Source organism: Megascapheus bottae, chromosome 10, assembly GCF_031878675.1.
Source record: "Megascapheus bottae isolate mThoBot1 chromosome 10, mThoBot2.hap1, whole genome shotgun sequence".
Classification (NCBI taxonomy): Eukaryota; Metazoa; Chordata; class Mammalia; order Rodentia; family Geomyidae; genus Megascapheus; species Megascapheus bottae.
Window position 1 is genome coordinate 64,168,772 of NC_143518.1, and position 17,708 is coordinate 64,186,479.

At 41.8% G+C, this 17,708-nt stretch overlaps 1 protein-coding gene across 2 annotated transcripts in view; it reads left to right on the forward strand.

Annotated features, from left to right (window-relative positions):
• Positions 1-15,751, forward strand: part of Desi2 (desumoylating isopeptidase 2) — a 46,483-nt gene extending 30,732 nt beyond the window's left edge. The window contains exons 3-6 of one of the 2 annotated variants that reach the window (XR_016536900.1): positions 3,353-3,446; positions 4,595-4,736; positions 12,361-12,661; positions 15,588-15,751. Coding sequence is in view for 1 of the 2 variants with exons in the window: in XM_090341523.1 (XP_090197649.1) it covers positions 3,353-3,446; positions 4,595-4,736; positions 12,361-12,594 (470 nt within the window). In the remaining variant the exon portion in view is untranslated. Of the gene's footprint in view, positions 1-3,352; positions 3,447-4,594; positions 4,737-12,360; positions 13,796-15,587 lie in introns of those variants that run through there. The other variant, XM_090341523.1, reaches the window with a different exon arrangement.
• Positions 15,752-17,708: the final 1,957 nt, after the last annotated feature.

The following is a 17,708-nucleotide window of genomic DNA, read 5'->3' on the forward strand; positions in this document are numbered from 1 at the left end:
CCTTGGCAGATCACATTACCTGGTTCATTGAGGTTATGCTAGCGTGTAAATTGGAATCAAAAACTTAGCCCACGGGCCAGGAGTTTGGTCTAGTGGTGAGAGTGCTTATCAAGCATACATGAAGACCTGGCTTCTCTATTCCTTGGTATTATATACATAAAAAAAGCTGAAAGTGGGGCTGTAGCTCAAGTGGTAGAGCACTAGCCTTGAGAAAGCCCAAGGGCAGTGCTCAGGCCCTGCATTCAAGCCCCAGGACTGGGAAAAAAAACCATCCAGGCAGGATGGCTCACATCTATAATCCTAGCTACTCTAGAGGCTGAGGTCTGAGGATCAAGGTTCAAAGCCAGCCTGAGCATTAAAGGACCTGAGACTTTACCTCTAGAAAACAGGAAGTGGGGCTTGGCTCAAGGGTCATGCGGTAGCCTTAAGCTAAAGAGCTCAGGGACAATGCCCAGGCCCAGATGTAGGGCAGTAACCTTGAGCTGAAAAGCTCAGGGACAGAGCCCAGGCAAGCTCCACCAAAACAAAAACAAAAACCTTACCTCACAGCAAAAATATCTTCGTGTGTGTGTGTGTGTGTGTGTGTGTGTGTGTGTGGCGGGGGCGGGGGGAATACTGGGGATTGATTTTAAGGCTTTGAGCTTGCTAGACAGGCACTCTAACATGAGCCATGCCTCCAGCCAGCCCCTTTTGTTTATTTCAAGGTAAGGTCCTGCTTTATACTTAGGCTGCTCTGGGCTGTGATCTTCCTACTTGTAATTCCTGTGTTGCTGGGAGTAGCAGGCACATGCCACTGTGCCCAGGCATTGTGCTCTCCCTGTAGCTGGGATAACAGATGCACACCCACCACCTTGCCTAGCTGTTAAGATGGAGTCTTGCAATCTTCTTTTTGCTTGAGCTGGTCCTGAGTCCCAGTCCCTTGATCTCTGCAAAGTAGCAAAGGATTATATAGGCTTGAGCCACTTCATCCAGCTCAGAAATGTTTTTATTGTTTGCATGACTGGGGCAGTCTTTATAACTGATAAGAATGTATTATTGTAGTTGACTCAGAGTCAGCTCTGAAGACTATGTACACCAGTGTTAGCTTTTTTCTTTTCTTTCTTTTTTTGGTATTAGGGATTAAACCTAGGGCCTCATGTATGCTGGGCAAGTACTCTATATGTCATTTGAGCTATTCCCCAGGCATTTTGTTTTGCTGACTTTTGCCCACGCTAGCATCAAACATTATAATCTGCCTTTGACTTCCCAAGGAGCTGGGATTATAGAGTGTGCCATTACCCTGGCTTCAACATTATCTGGTTTAAAGAAAAGCAGAAAAGTAACACATTTAAGTGTGTTACTATAATAATTATTGCTGTCTTGGGAGAGGGGTTGCTAGGGACATAATCCAAGGCCTCACGCATATAAGTAGGGATGTCCTCCAGAGCTATACACTGCTAATATTTAACAGAACACATGTGTTCTAATATATCAATCGTCTTCCTAGTCACTGATTCCTTTCCTAAAATGATTTAGGAATAATTAGAAATATAACTCAATACATATACATCTAAACTTAACAGAACTAAGACCAAATACATTCTTGAAAATGAATAATTGGTACATTTTGTCATTTGTTTGTTGTGCTGATCTCAAGGCTTGAACTTGAGCCCTCAAGCTTTTCACTTACAGCTGGCTTTTTTTCTTTTCTTTTCTTTTTTTTTTTTTTCCCTTTTTTTCTTTTTGGTCAGTCATGGGGCTTGAACTCTGGACCTGGGCACTGTCCCTGAGCTCTTTAGTTCAAAGCTTTGAGTTTTCTGGTGGTTAAGATGAGAGTCTCATTGGCTTTCATGCCTGGACTAGCTTTGAACTGTGATCCTCAGATCTCAGCCTTCTGAGAAGCTATGATTACTGTTGTGAGCCACCAGTACCCAGCTACAGCTGACATTCTTTTGTTTGTTTTGTTTTTTGTTTTTGTGGGTCATGAGGCTTGAACTGGGCCTGGGCCTGGGCGCTGTCCTTGAGCTCTTCAGCTCAAGGCTACTGCCCCTACCCGTGAGCCAAGTCCCACTTCCCCCTTTCTAGAGGTTAATTGGAGATAAGAATCTCAGATCTGGCCAGGAGTTTGGCCTAGTGATAGAGTGCTTGCCTAGCATGCACAAAGACCCGGGTTCAATTCCAATGTACCAAATACATAGAAAAAACCAGAAGTGGTGCTGTGGCTCAAGTGGTAGAACACTAGCTCAGGCCCTGAGTTCAAGCCCTAGGACTGGCGTAAAAGAGAGAGAGAGAGAGAGACAGAGAGAGAGAGGGAGGCAGGGAGGGAGGGAGGGAGGGAGAGACAGAGAGAGAGAGAGACAGACAGACAGAAAGAGAGAGAGGGAGAGAGGGGAGGGGAGAGAGTGCCTCAGGTCTCTTTGTGCCTGGGCTGACTTTGAACCTTGATCCTCAGATCTCACCTTCCTGAGTAGCTAGGATTACAGGTGTGAGCCACCACACCGAGCTCCAATGTTGTGCTCCTTTTCTTTTCTTTCCTACAAGGTCATATTATGCTTCATCCAGTGTTGGACTCTTTTGTTTTTTTAAAGAATTTATTAACGTTGATTTTTAATCATATTTTAAATGACAAGTTTAACATACAAGTGTTCAAGGAGGGAATCTATTTACAATCACTGGGACTTAGTATTTAGAACTTAATCACAATTAGGCCAAGGGTTTGTATGTCATAGAAACATATTAATTTATGAAATAAAACATTATGTCTATAGAGTCAGAGGTTTTTATGTCTATATAGTTATGTTTGTATTTCCATTACCATGTCCATAGCTTTGGGTATGCAGTTATTGAGTCCTCGCTCTTGTACTCTTTGGATTTAATAGCCACAGTGTTGTACTCTTATTCCAACATAAATCAGGAGCTTCCAGGACTGAGCATGTAGCTTGGTGGCTCCAGTGCTTACCTTTCATGTCAAAGGCCCTGGATTCCATCCCCAGCACTACAAAGAGAAAAGTCAGGAACATTCAGTACCATTAGACAGTTTGCGTTCTTCAGTAAAGTGAAAATCCCTGAGCTGCCCACTTAGATTGGCGTAACAGCTATACAGAGACTCCACTTTTGATTTGCTCACTTCTTGTCAGCATGCTCTGAATATACATAACAGTCTTTACTGTGAAGTATCTTTCATTATTAAGAGATTCAAAGTTTTTATCCAATCGTTCTCTACTAGTAATAGCTAAATGAGATGTTTGTGAAAGCATTTTATAAACTGAAAAATATTTATCATTATCTTCATCATTTGTTAAAGCCTTATTCAGCATATTCTGGTTAAATTTTATGTGCTATATACTAAAAATCATGAGTTTTCTCTTTTCAGAATTTGCTTATGGTGGCCATCCTTACTCTTTTTCTGGAATATTTGAAATTTCCCCAGGAAATGCTTCTGAACTAGGAGAAACATTTAAATTTAAGTAAGTAGGGAGGATAATTTTTATTACATTTGCCTTAGGTGCCAAAGCTTGTTTCACAGGCATACAGAATTCATTCTGTAGATCAAAATCTTTAAAAAGTTAAAATGTTTTTTTTTCTAGTTGCTGGCACTTTATTTGTTATTTAAATTTATTTGTTTGTAAAAAAGCAAGTCAGTCAAATAAACTGTCTTAAATCTATTGCTTTTATTCAGAATTTACGTATTTCTATTTTTTCAATATTTTTGTCATTGTGTAGGTCCATTTCTGCCTCTGAAAATTTGTATACCTAATCTCCCTTTAGTCTCCTATTTGGGAAGTAAGGAGAGAAAGTTTGATATGACTTAACCTTCTCATTTCTCCCACTTAATTCAGAACACTTTATAATTTTGGGGGGGGTTGGAAACTGTTACTAAGATAAAGATACTACATGCAATAATACAGCTAAAATCTGTGGCTCTGAGTGCTTTCTGAAGCCCTAAGAGTTTTAAGCAGAAGTGGAAGATGTAAATGTTAAGTAATATTTAGAATTTTGGTTTCAAGAAGAAATATCTAGTCCTTTAATAGTTAACTTGCCAAATGAAAACTAGTTAATGAAGTTATAAGACAGAAATTCACCATAGGGCTCACAACTATAACATTCAAAACTCTTAGTTTGAATTGAGCTGTGTATATACTACAGTGCAGTGACTTGTCCTGAGTCTTCCTCAAGCTTCTCTCTATGCTGGGCCTCTTGACAAAATGCTCTTTCTGTTATTTTCAGCTGTCTTTAATGTATAAATTGTATCTGACTGAAATTATGCTTTTTATTCAACAATGTCTTGCATATCCTGGGTTTTATTTTTAAGTGGGTGTTTTTTGTGTTGTTTTTTGATTTTTTTTAATACTTTAAATATTGTCAAGTTCCATATTCATCTTACTATAGCACAGTAGGATATAACTATGTAACAATATGGCAAGCCCTTTGCTGACAGAAATATTTTTAGTATGGATCATGTTAAGTCTCATTTACCTTTAGTCTTATTGCATTAGCTGTGATGTTACATCCATTATATAATGTTCCTGAAAATAAGCATGTATTTAAATATATCTGAAACTCACACAACTTCGTTATTTTTCTTCTTTCTTCTTTTTCTTTTTGTTTTTTTAAGAGAAGCTGTTGTTTTAGGGAGCACTGATTTCCTAGAAGATGATATAGAAAAAATTGTAGAAGAACTGGGAAAAGAATATAAAGGCAATGCCTATCATTTAATGCATAAAAACTGTAATCATTTTTCTTCAGCTTTATCAGAGGTAAGTTTCATTTTATCCTAAATGTTCTTCTGATAACTGTTTTGTGGGTCATGGGGCTTGAGCTTGGCCTGGGCTCTGTCGTTGAGCTCTTCAGCTCAAGGCTAACTTCCTGCCCTAGAGCCAAGCCCTACTCCCTTTTCTGGGTGGTTCATTGGAGATAAGAGTCTCAGGTCCTTTTGTGCTCGGGCTGGCTTTGAACCTTGATCCTCAGATCTCAGCCTCCTGAGTAGCTAGGATTACTGGGGTGAGCCACAGCACCCCTTCCCCTACCGGCTCTGATAACTTTTTATCTTATATATGTACTGTCCTACTACATTCAATCTTGATTCTTTTTTTTTCCTGATTAGCCATGTTGTACAAGCTACAGTATTGTTACCTTTCTAAAGCTTACAGTTTTTTAGAGTTAGCAGAGCTTTAAGTAATTCTGTTCATCATGTTAGTCAGCATTCTATGGTTCTGCAAATACCTCGAGAAAGACATCTTAAGTGGATTTCACCTCCCTGGAAATTTGTTTGTGGTAGACTGGTAGACTGCCATTGATTTGGGATCACAGTATATCATAGCAGGAAGTGGATAGTAAGCAGAGCAGTGTATTTCATGGTACTGAGAAGTAGGGGTGGGGGGACCCTAAGATTCTAATATTCCTTTCAAGGGCCTGTTCCCAGTATCCCTACTTCCTTCCATGAAGCCTCACTTTCCAGTAGCATCACAGACTGGAATTTACCAAGCCTTTTAACATAAGGGCATTTGGGACACACTTGAGATCCAAACCAGAACAAAACTAAAACTTCCACTTTCACAAAGGAAATGCCATGCTAGATATTGTGGCTTATACCAGTGGTCCCAGCACTTGGGAGCTGGGAGAAGGAAGGGAATGAGCTGGGCATCCTTAACCCCAGAAAGGGTATTTGTACAGAATGCATTTAAAGGTTCATAAGATGTGAAATTTGGTAGAGGTAATAGACAGCATCTAGTCTAGTATCTCCATTTCAGACAAGGGAACAGACTCTGATTGGAAAAAAGTCTTGAAAGTTGGTATAGGGAATTCAGATTATTAGACTCTGCCTACTCTGAATTCTCATTTGTTTTCTCCCTCAAACTGACAACACCAGTACTACTGCTTTAATCCTGAAACCATCTTAAACTTGGGGCCTAAAGAACATTATACATGCCTGTCAGCTGCCCTTTGGGGGCACAGTTTTGTTTGTTCTGTTTTTTGCCAGTCCTGGTCTTGAGCTCAGGGCCTGAACTCTGTTTTTGGACTTTCTCAAGGCTAGAGCTCTACCACTTGAGCCTCAGCACCACTTCTGACTTTTTTCTATGTATGTGGTACCGAGGAATTGAACCCGAGTCTTTGTGCATGCTAGGCAAGCACTCTACCAGTAGGTTAAACTCCTGGTCCCTACGGCACAGTTTTTATGCTTTAAAATGAGATGTAGAAGTTAAGTGATTTAGCCAAGTTCACCCAACTTGTTAGTGGTGACACCAAGACTAGAAGTCTAGATAATGAAGATGTAAGAAGCTAATTTTGAGCTGATGGCTCACGCCTGTAATCCTAGCTACTCAGGAGGCTGAGATCTGAGGATCAAGGTTCAAAGCCAGCCTGGGAACAAAAAGACCTGAGACTCTCCACTTCTAGAAAATCGGAAGTCGGGCTTACTTAGCTCAAGGGTAGGGTAGCCACAACCAACCCAAAAATAAAAGTCACTATTTTACCTTTACTAAATGCTACTAGTCTAATCTAAATTACCTTTTTTTTTTTTTTTTTTGCCAGTTATGGGCTTGAGCTCAAGGCCTAAGCACTGTCCTTGGACTTTCTTAAGGTTAGAGCTCTACCACTTGAGCCACAGTACCATTTCTGGCTTTTTTCTATGTATGTGATACCAAGTAATTAAACCCGGGTCTTTCTTTTTTTTGGTGGGGGGGGGTCTAGTCCTGGGGCTTGAGCTCAGGGTCTGGGTACTGTCTTTGTGCTTTCTCGAGGCTAACTCTCTACCACTTAAGCCACAGATTTTTCAGTGTATGTGGTACCAAGGACTCGAAGCCAGGGCTTCATGCTTGCTAGGCAAGCACTCTGCCACTAGGCCGTGCTCACAGCCCTAAATGGTTTTTTGAATTAGTACTTTTCATGGGAAATTTTAAAATGTATAAAAGGATAGATGATCATATAATAGCTTATATATTTCAATTAAGAAGCGAAATCTCCAGGGCCAGGAGTTTGGCCTCTCATGCATTCAATTCTTTGGTACCACATACATATAAAAAGCTGGAAGTGGTGCCGTGGCTCAAGTGGTAGAGTTCTATCCTTGAGAAAGCCCAAAGATAGTGCTCAGGTCTTGAGTTCAAGCCCAAGGACTGTCAAAAAAAAATTCCCCAATTATTTTGAAACAAGTATTAGGTCATTTAATTATAAACATTTCACTCCATAGCTCTCAAAAGGATGATTTAATTTAAATTTTTTGGGGGGCGGGTGGTCATGGAACTTGAACTCTGGGCCTGGGCATTGTCCTTGAGCTCTTTAGCTCAACCCTGGAGCTGCAGCCCCACTTCCCATTTCCTAGAGATTAATTGGAGATAAGTCTCATGGACTTTAGTGCCCCAAGCTGGCTTTGAACCTAGATCTTCGAATCTCAGCCTCCTGATTAGCTAGGATTACTGGCATGAACCACCGCCTGGCTTATTTAATTTTTTTGGTCAGTCTTTTTTTGTCTGTTGGAACTTCTGAAAAAAAGAAAGTCCACATAAAAAGAAGCAATCTCTAGATAGTAATATACTATTAGTGTTAAAGTACTTTTTAGTGGCTAGTGAAGTGTCACAAAATCAGATGTCCGTTCCTGCAGTTCTTTACTGCTGCCAAAGAAAAGCTTAGGACTCCTTAGAGTCTCGAGTTGAGATTCTGACTGCCTGAACTTGACTTGTGAGCTAAAACCTGACATTATCTGCTACCCATGGTTTTTACCTAAGCACAGTTCAGTCAAATGGAAATTCCCACCTTTTGTGGGGGACCTTCCACCTAAGAATTGTGGCACACAGGACACGCTTCAATGAAGGCTAAGCTATAGAAAATGACTGTTGACTGAGCTGTCTGGGGTACTTTCAGGTGGCTCCAAGAAGGAACTACTTCTGGCTGGGCTCAGTGGCTCAGCCTAATCTCAGTTACTAAGGATATAGTGATTAAAAGGATCATTGTTCATAGCTGGCTTGGGGAAAATGCTAGCAAGACCTTGTCTCAGAAATCCAAGTGTGACGGCTTATTATTAATCTGTTAAACCAAGGTATATGAGAAACCGTAGGTAAGTGCTAGTCCAAACTCCAGTAACCCCAGAAAAATAGAAAGGATCTCTTCTCTGGTTGGACCATCTAAAACCCAACTTCTGTGTTCCCATACAGGAGCTAATTACACTCCTGAATCTTGGTGGTTGTCTGAAGTTCCTAGTGGTAAGGAAGCCACATCACCAGGAATGTGGCCCTAGTTTGCAACAGTAGCTGATCCCCTCTTCTGGTGTACACACTTTAGTCAATGCAGCTGTCCACAAAGTGGGACAATTGCTTACAGGCTATCATTTATCTTTTGTGGGGGTGGGGGGGGTCATGGGACTTGAACCTCTGGCCTTGGTGTGCTGTCTCTGAGCTCAGTAATAGGCTACCGCCCTGCCCCTGGGCCTTGGTGTTGTCCCTGAGCCCTTCAGCTCAAGGCTACCAGCCTACTCTTGAGCCAAGCCTCACTTCCTTTTCTAGAGGTTAATTGGAGATAAAAATCTCGAGCCCTTTTGTGCCTGGGCTGACATTGAATCTTGATCCTCAGATCTCGGCCTCCTGAGTAGCTAGGATTACAGGCATGAGCCACCTCACCTGGCTAGGCTATCATTTATTCAAAGAGAAACAGTCAAGATAAAAGGGACAAGTAACCTATAGAAACCCATTTTGAATTTTTCTGAAAACTCACGATTTTGGTTTTCTAGTATTATACGTGATTCTAACATGCTTATACAAAAATATTTTTCTATAAAATCTTTTGTTCTGCCTGGCACTGGTAGCTCAAGGATCACGGTTCAAAGCCAGCCCAGGCAGAAAAGTCCATGAGACTCATTTCCTGCCACCAGAAAACCAGAAATGGAGCTGTGGCTCAAAGAGGTTGAGCTGAAGAGCTCAGGGACAGTGCCCAGCCCAGAGTTCAAATCCCACAACCAACCAAAAAAACAAAACAACACACTTTTGTTTCTGCTGAGTACACTAGTGACTAATGCCTATAATCTTAGCTACACAGAAAAACAAGCTTGACAAGGGTCTGACATAAATCCAAAAAACTCTCATTAACCAGCAAAAAGCTGGTACTGGAGGTGTGGTTTAAGTGGTACCAACCTTGAGTGAGTAGGTAGGCAGACAGATTTCCTCTTCGATAAATACCTTCCAGGAAGTAGTGGATCATTTTGAAGTTATGATTGTAATATGATGTACTGATTTTGCAATGAGAAAAATAAACCCAACTCCTGGCACCTATAGAAACTCAAAGGAAAGAAAATTTTTTCCTGGCCGGGAGTTTGGCCTAGTGGTAGAGTGCTTGTCTAGCATGCATGAAGACCTGGGTTCAATTCCTCAGTACCACATACATAGAAAAAAGCTGGAAGTGGTGCTGAGACTCAAGTGCTAGAGCTCTAGCCTTGAGAAAGCCCAAGGACAGGGCTCAGGCACTGAGCTCAAGCCCAGGACTGGCAAAAAAAAAAAAAAAAAAAGAAAATTCTTTTTCTTTCCATACTGAATCACTGAGGTTTTTAGTTGTTGTTGTTGTTTTTATTGTTTTAGGAGGGGGGCAGGGGGAGTTGTTTTCATGGCCTTATATTTGCTAAGTAGGTACTCTACCTACTATTTGAGCCACACCTCCAGATGCTCTGCTTTTCAACTGCCTTTTCTCCCTTCCATTCTCCATGCTCCTTTTTAAACTGCTGCATATACTTTCAGTGCAATCCGCTGTTGACCCTAAACTTATAGCTGACAGTGCTCACTGAGCAGGCATCCAGAACAAAACATTGACACTGAGTGCTTTCAGTAATCTCTGAAACAGTGGTATTGAAAACCCAGTGGTGCCTCCAGATTTCACCCATTCTAAGTCTGCTTGCTTGCTTGCTTGGTTTCACTAATCACTCATAGTTGTGAGTGCACCTACAGACCAAGTCCTCTCCCCAAATGACTACACATGACAGTGGTTTCAGGGACATGTGGCACTATTCCTGTCTTGAAAATGTAGTTTTGCATGTTTCCTCCTCCCTAGTTATAGACATATCTTGTCTCTGCACAGTCACTCTTTGGGTCTCAGCTCTGATCAATAAGGTATCTTAAGACTTCCCTGCTCAGGCTGGCCTTTGAATTATGATTCTTACATCTCGGCCTCCTGAGTGGTTAGAATTACAGGTGTGAGCCACCAGTGCCCAGCTTAACCAAGTTCTTATTAATGCACATGGATGATAGGTTTTCTGCTATTGCAAAAAAGAAAACATAATATTATAAGGAATTCCCCACACATACCTCTGTATATATCAGCGTGTCTCTTGAGATAGATTCTTAGGAAAAGAAATCTTGGATCAAAGCTTAAAGACAGGGTAGGGAATTTGGCCTAGTGGTAGAAGTTCATGAAGACCTGGGTTCAATTCCTCAGTACCACATGCATAGAAAAAAGCTGGAAGTGATGCTGTGGCAGACCACTAGCCTTGAGAAAAACAAAAGTCCAAGGACAGTGCTCAGGCTCTGAGTTCAAGCCCCAGGATTGGCAAAAAAACAAAACAAAAAAAAAACACCTTATAGGAAAAGCTGATTCTGCTGCCTGAACTGAATATTGTTTGATTACTGACCACAGTAACAAAATTTTAAATTACAGCCCAATTTATACACATATATGCACAAAACTTAAGGTCACAGTTGCCTTACTATCAGTAGTCTACTTCATTTTAAATCAAAAGTTAGATCGTAATGCTAAATTAAATGACATTGGCCTTGATTTGAAGTCTTTAAAACCTTGACTCAAAACTTGGTAAACTTTGGAAGGAGACAGATGTTAACTACTTTTGATTTGCAAACTATTCATGGTCTCAACTCTGCTTTCCCCCATTATAGTAAAGAGTCATAGGGCAATATCAAAATGAATAGATAAAACACGGGTATTCCTATGTATATATAGTAGCTGGTTATAGATCACAAAACTTTGTTTTAGCTTATCAAGCTACAATTAGGATAGCATAGACCTCAGCTTAACCCCATGGAGATGTGGAGGAGAATATAAAATATGAACACAAAAAGGACACTGTTGAATGAGATAGTCATAGCTATTAACTACAACTTATGTGATGAACTTCCAAATTCACAGAGAACCCTGAGTACTTTGGAGGTGTACAAGACAATATTTGTTTACCTCTGCTTTCGAGACTAGAACGGTAGGAATGGTATATGAGGTCATTGCTCAACTTCCTCCTAGATCTTCCCACATCCATATTCCTCAAACATTTCATTGTTTTGCTTGTCCTAGGATTTACACTCTGAGCCAGGACACTGTCCTTGAGCTTTTGTACTTAAGGCTAGCATTGTACCATATATGCCACAGCTCTGCTTCTGGCTTTTTGATGATTGATTGGAGATAAGAGTCTCATGGATTGCCTGTGATCCTCAGATCTCAGCCTCCTAAGTAGTTAGAATTGAAGGCATGAAGTACCTGCATCCAGTTTTGAAACATTTTTGAAGTACTTTTCTGGCTCTGCCCTCTCAGGTTCTGTAACAGGAGCTGCACAGTAGAGTCAGTTCTTCCACTGGAAATGGAAATAGGAAAAGGACTCTGGAGTCACCCCCCAAGAAGGCTTCCACCCTGTACTGTCTCTACCCCTGCTAGAGTCTGGGCTGAAGTTTGGCCGAATTTCCATGTCTTGTCTGATTGTGGCTATGCTTCTGCAGAGGTATCCGAGAGCCAGGTCTTCATCTGGGACTATCTTTTTCTGGAGCTTCCTTTGGAACAGTGTGTTAGGGTAAAGGCCAATGGGTAGTGGACTAGGAAAAACTGAATAGCCTGGAGAAAAGTAGGAAAGAATCTGTAAAAAATGAGAAAAATTCAGCTGCTGGAGCTTCTTTATGTTAGCCAGCATCTTGTGTCCCCCTCCCCTCCCCCCCCCCACACACATTTGTAGGGCTTGAACTCGGCCTGGGCATTGTCCCTGAGCTCTTCAGCTCAAGGCAACAACTCTACCTCTGGAGCCATAGCTCCATTTCCCATTTTCTGGTGGTTAATTGGAGATAAGTCTCAGGGACTTTAGTGCCAGGGCTAGCTTTGAACTGTGATTCTCGAATCTTAGCCTCCTGAGTAGCTAGGTGTACAGGCATGAGCCACTGGGCCTGGCTCTTCTGTGCTCTTTACTCCTCTTACATATGACCTTAAGCCCTTCAAGGATCATAGGTAGATAGAAGCTGAGTGGAATTAGCCTGACTCTGCTGAAGCAGTGAGCAAGCAGCTTAATAAGCTAACAAAGTCCTGAGTTACAGAAGGCTTGGTAGGCAGTGGCTTTTCTGAACCACATTTCCCTCCTACCTTGGCAGCAGGCCAGTCTATCCTCACCCCTTTCCTAATAGAAAACTCTCTTCCCCATAGATTCTTTGTGGGAAAGAGATTCCTCGATGGATCAATCGACTTGCCTACTTCAGTTCCTGTATACCCTTTCTCCAGAGTTGCCTCCCAAAGGAGTGGCTCACTCCTGCAGCCCTGCAGTCCAGTGTCAGCCAAGAGCTCCAAGATGAGCTGGAAGAAGCGGAGGATGCTGCTGCATCTGCCACGACGGCAAATGCTGCTGCAAGCTCCAGATCCGGGCGCCACACTAAGCTATAAGTGTCTCCCAAAGTCACCTTTGGAACTGTCTCTGGCAGTTGAACATCATTAGAGAAAAGAAAACAGAGTAAGCATCCTTTGGGTACTTTGTATGCAAAGATGGCTCTCCCCCAATCCCAGTTTTTCAGCTCAGGATTATATTTGTAATCTTAAAAAAAAAAAAAAGGATATATATATCTATATCTATATACACACACACACACACACACACACACACACACACACACACACACACACACTATATCTATCTATCTATTCCCTTGGCGCAGGAGGGAGAACTTTCTATGAAGCAAGATACCCTCTGGTTTTTTACCCACTTGTAAAATTGGATTTACTTCTGTTTTATACAAGCTCTGTTAAGTTATGTTTACAGTATTTTGTATTGCTGTTTACAAATCTTGCATGGACTTCTGCCACTGTAAAAGAAGAAAATATTCATCTTCAAAAATGAGGCAGGTAATCTTCATACACTTCCTGACAATTGCCAGAGCAATGGCATAAACAATAGGCACACAAAAAGTTCCTACACAGAGTTTCCATCACCTGCTTAGGAATTGTCTTTTAGATTTGTATTTTAGCATTTTGGGCAATCCGATGCAGAGAACCAGACTGGCTTGATACATATAGGAGCACATGGTTGGCCCCGAGCACACAGGCGCCCAGCCAGGACCTCCTCACACCCTTCCTTTTCTGAGGAGCCCATCTCCCAGGTGCCCGTGGGGCAGTGGCTTTCATCCCAAATATCCGTCCACCTAGGCTGATATTCTCCTGTCTACCTGCCTAGCTTGGATACCTTTGATTCAAAAATTAAGATGATTTCCATTGAAGACATTCTTGTAACTGATGAGTGTTTTTGCACATGTGTTAGGAAAGGGACTCCATTTTTAATAGCTAATAATTTCTTCCCCACAAAAGATTTCCTTGATGGGGTAGGAATAGACTAAATAGTAGCCTTCTGTGCAGCAGTGTGAATTGACATCAACTGCTTTTAACTCTTCAGACTACCTTTTATACTAATCCTCAAAATCATAGCTAATGAAACACACCAGAAAGGTATTTCATACTCCTTGTTATTTCATACTTTTTAGGTTCCATACCAGAAAAAATGTCAGGATTGTTAGTGATGGGGTAATCTCCCCTTGTAATAGAAAGCTTATTCTTACCGACTTCTTGTTGGAAAAAATCATATTTATATGTCTTTAAATTCCCTCAAGTGTATGTTTCTTAATCTAACATACTCTTTTGAGATTGAAGTTGTTACCACAGAAAAGGCCTGCTTAGCAAGGAAGCAACTGCTTATGTCTGCTTCCAGTGAGTCCTTTGTGTGTAATAGCCAAGTCATTTCATGTCTTGGTCTATGAATGAAATTCACTGAATGACTGTCCTACATAAAATATTGGAAAGAAGAAAAATGATGCAAGGCAGTGACTTCAGCATTATATATGCTTATGTTCTTGGTTTTGGCATTTTTTTCATTTATTTAAATGTTTGAATTGTATTGTTTGCTCTCTATGCGAACATAATAACTTTTAGTTAACCACATTTTTAACTTTCCCATAAGCTGATTTTTATCAACTTAAGCACAACCTGTTGATAGGGAAAATAAACCTTGGGTTCTAAGCATATGCCTGAGGAAAATGAAGCTACTTTATGCTTTCTGACTGTTTTATATCTGTATCCAGCAAGGAAAGCCTTGACAGATCAATGTCAGTTCTGTTGCAGGCAGAGCACTTGTTTTAAGAGATGTGATAGCGATGGAGGAACATATGACTTCAGTGAAATATTGACTTAGTTCAGCTTGTAGATGGAGTCTGGCTCTAGCAGTACGTTGTTTACTGTGCACAGAATCTTAACACACAAACCTGATCAGTAAGAAGTATTTAATGCTGTCAGCTGGGGCTTTTTAAATAGTCTGGATCACAGCTTCTGAAGTACACGTGTTTGAAACCTGGGCTACTGCCTCAGAGGAGTAACCTGCCTTGGTTAGATATTCCTAAGTGGCCATGAATATCTCATTCTGTGCCTGCTTATTTAGAATGCACATTGGTGACTTGATGGGTACATCACTGTAGCTGTTTTCATCTGCAGCATTTGCAGCTTAGAAATAATGTGAAGGGCCCCAGTAGGGGGGAAGAATCAGTGGCATAAGGCCAATTATCTTACTGACAGTCAGCAGATAAAACTCTAGACATGTGACTGCTTACAATCTAGTTGTAGCTGAAGATCAAGACAATCTCAGTTCAGTCCTTCTCTACAGTTCAAATTGCCCCTAAAGGCTTCAAAACGATTCTTGTTATTTCTACCTGGACTCGTCCTTTAGAACAATTCATGTTAAACATCTGATCATTAATGTACATGTAATCAGTAGGTTCAGATGAAGTTTTTATAGTTGTAACCAAGTAAAACACATTTCTCCTGGTGGTTTGAACGTAATAATAGTGTTACAAGTCAGATGATTCTAGTTTCTCCTATTTGTTTTAAAGACTCTTTGTGGGGGGCGGGGGAGGTTAACCCTAAGCAAGAGACATCAACTTTGGCAAGTGTGGCTTGTGGAAGAGCAGGTGGTGGTACAATCTGAGAGCACCGCCACTTGATGCCTGAACTCCAGCCAACTGTCGCTCTGACCCCCAGCAATAGCATAGATGACCCATCACCAGCATTGGTGCAGAGCAGGGATTTCTGGCTTTGGTCAGCACCAAGGACAGCTGCGTGGCTGTCTTCCTTGACCACTTCCATCACACAGTGGTAGCAGCATTCGCTGTTTCAGGGTTCTAATCTGTGTCTTTTTACAGCTCCATTTCAGTAAGATGCCCTGTGATTTTAACACTATTTTTTCCTTAAATGACCTGTTTAAAAGACTCGTTTTCTTTAGCAAATTAGCCATACTGTTTTGTATCCCCCTTCTCTTTAGTGTGGTTTGAGGGTGCAGCTTAATTGTTAGACTTTCATGGTCCGCTCAGTCCCTACACTGATACGCGCACGTCTTTGTGTAGGAAGGTGCTCAGCTGTCAAGAATCTCCACAGATGCCACTGTCCTGTCAGAGTGTTTCTATAAAAGTACCAGGCGTCTTCACTTTTGCTACCTTGATAATAGCATTGGGCTATCATGTTATAACATTGAAATACATCAATTTATTAAAAATACTTTTGTAAGAAATGTTTTATAGTGCTTTCTGACCTCCAGGAGACTACATCATTGTGTATTTGTGTTGGGGGGGGGGGCTTATGTTTAAACCACTTAATCCCTTCTGCTCTGTAGGAGCGTGGCCAGTTCTCCATCACTGTTCCTCCTGTGTACTTTAATCCTGTGTGTTGCTCTTGTGCTCGGATCTGTGTGCCAATATGGTTGCCGTGAAAGAACACAGACCACATGAGCAGACAGAAGGGCCTCCCCAGAGAATAGAGAGAGAGGCCTGCAGAGGAAAAACACCCACCCCACCACTCACATCATGCTCATGCACACAGGTACACCCTCTCCCCCCTCCCATCCCCATCTAGACAGTGAGTGGTCAAGGAGGAGAAACTGGGTGGGGGTCTTGGCTCCTTATCTGCCTGCTTGGCACCTATAATCTAATCCTTCTCCCCCTTCTCTCCATTAGCCTTTTTTTTTTTTTTGCCAGTCCTGGCCTTAAGCTCAGGGCCTGAGCATTGTCCTTGGATTTTTCTCAAGGCTAGAGCTCTACCACTTGAGCCTCAGCACCACTTCTGGCTTTTTCTAAGTATGTGGTACCAAGGAATCGAACCCGGGTCTTCGTGCATGCTAGGCAAGCACTCTACCACTAGGCCAAACTCCCGGCCCTCCATTGGCCTTTTTGTATCTAGCTAATATTCCCCTCTACTAATTTACAGTATTCTCTTGAATGAGGTACTGCAAAAGATGTGTTGCAGGCGCCGGAGTTTGGCCTAGTGGTAAAGTGCTTGCCTAGCATGCATGAAGACCCAGGTTCGATTCCTGGGTACCACATATATAGAAAAAAAACTGGAAATGGTGCTGAGGCTCAAGTGGTAGAGCTCTAGCCTTGAGAAAGTCCAAGGATAGTGCTCAGGCCCTGAGCCCAAGCCCAGGATGGGCAAAAAAAAAAAAAAAAAGAAAATGTGTTGAAGTCTGTGTGAGCTGTGAGTGCTTGTCCACTCTTCGCCTTCTGTTCTCATTAACAGGACAGGAACCAAAGGGGATCTGTCCCTCAGGTTGACAGGGCTTCTAGTAGACCAAATAGGAGGTTACCGACTCAGATCTGCTGCCGTTGCATCAGGCTCTTACCTTCAGAAAAGAGGAACACAAGAGTATGTCTTTCCCTCCATAGTTAGACCTGAAACTCTCCCTGTCACCTGGATACTAGCCTTGTTCTAACTCATAGAAGTCTGTTGAGCTACACGCCAGTGGCTTGCACCTGTAATCCTAGTAATCAGTAGACTTGAGATCTGAGGATCATGGTTCGAAGCCAGCCTGGGCAAGAAAGCCCATGAGACACCAATCTCCAGTAAAGCTAGAAGTGAAGCTGTGGCTTAAGAGGTAGAGTACCAGCCTTGTGAAAGCTCAGGGATATCACTTTGCCCCTAAGTTCAAGTCCCAGGCCCAGCATGCACCCACATATATACACCCAGGTCTGTACTGAAAAGGTCAATGGTGTCTTGCTAAAAGTTTTGTGGGTTTCTTTCTTGCAGGGGGGCGGGGGCAGGACATCATGGGGCTTGAACTCTGTCCCTGAGCTCTTCAGCTCAAGACTACTGCCCTACCCTTGAGCCAAGCCCCACTTTCCATTTTCTTTTATTTTTTTCATCTATTTTTATTGTATTAATAGAAGGGTTACATTATATTCACCAGATAGAAGGTGCATTACTCCACAAACATTGATACCCTTTCTCATGTCTTGGTCCTCATTTCCTACCCCACTCTCACCCCTCATCCACTTTCCATTTTCTATAGGTTAACTGGAGGTAAGAGTCTCATGGACTTTAGTGCCCAGGCTGTCTGTGAACCTTGATCCTCAGATTTCAGCCTCCGGAGTAGCTAGGATTACAGGTGTGAGCCACCACACCCATTTTTTGCTGAAGTTTTTGAAAAGTAAATTGATGGTAAATATCTACCTTTTTTTTTTTTTTTAACACTCTCA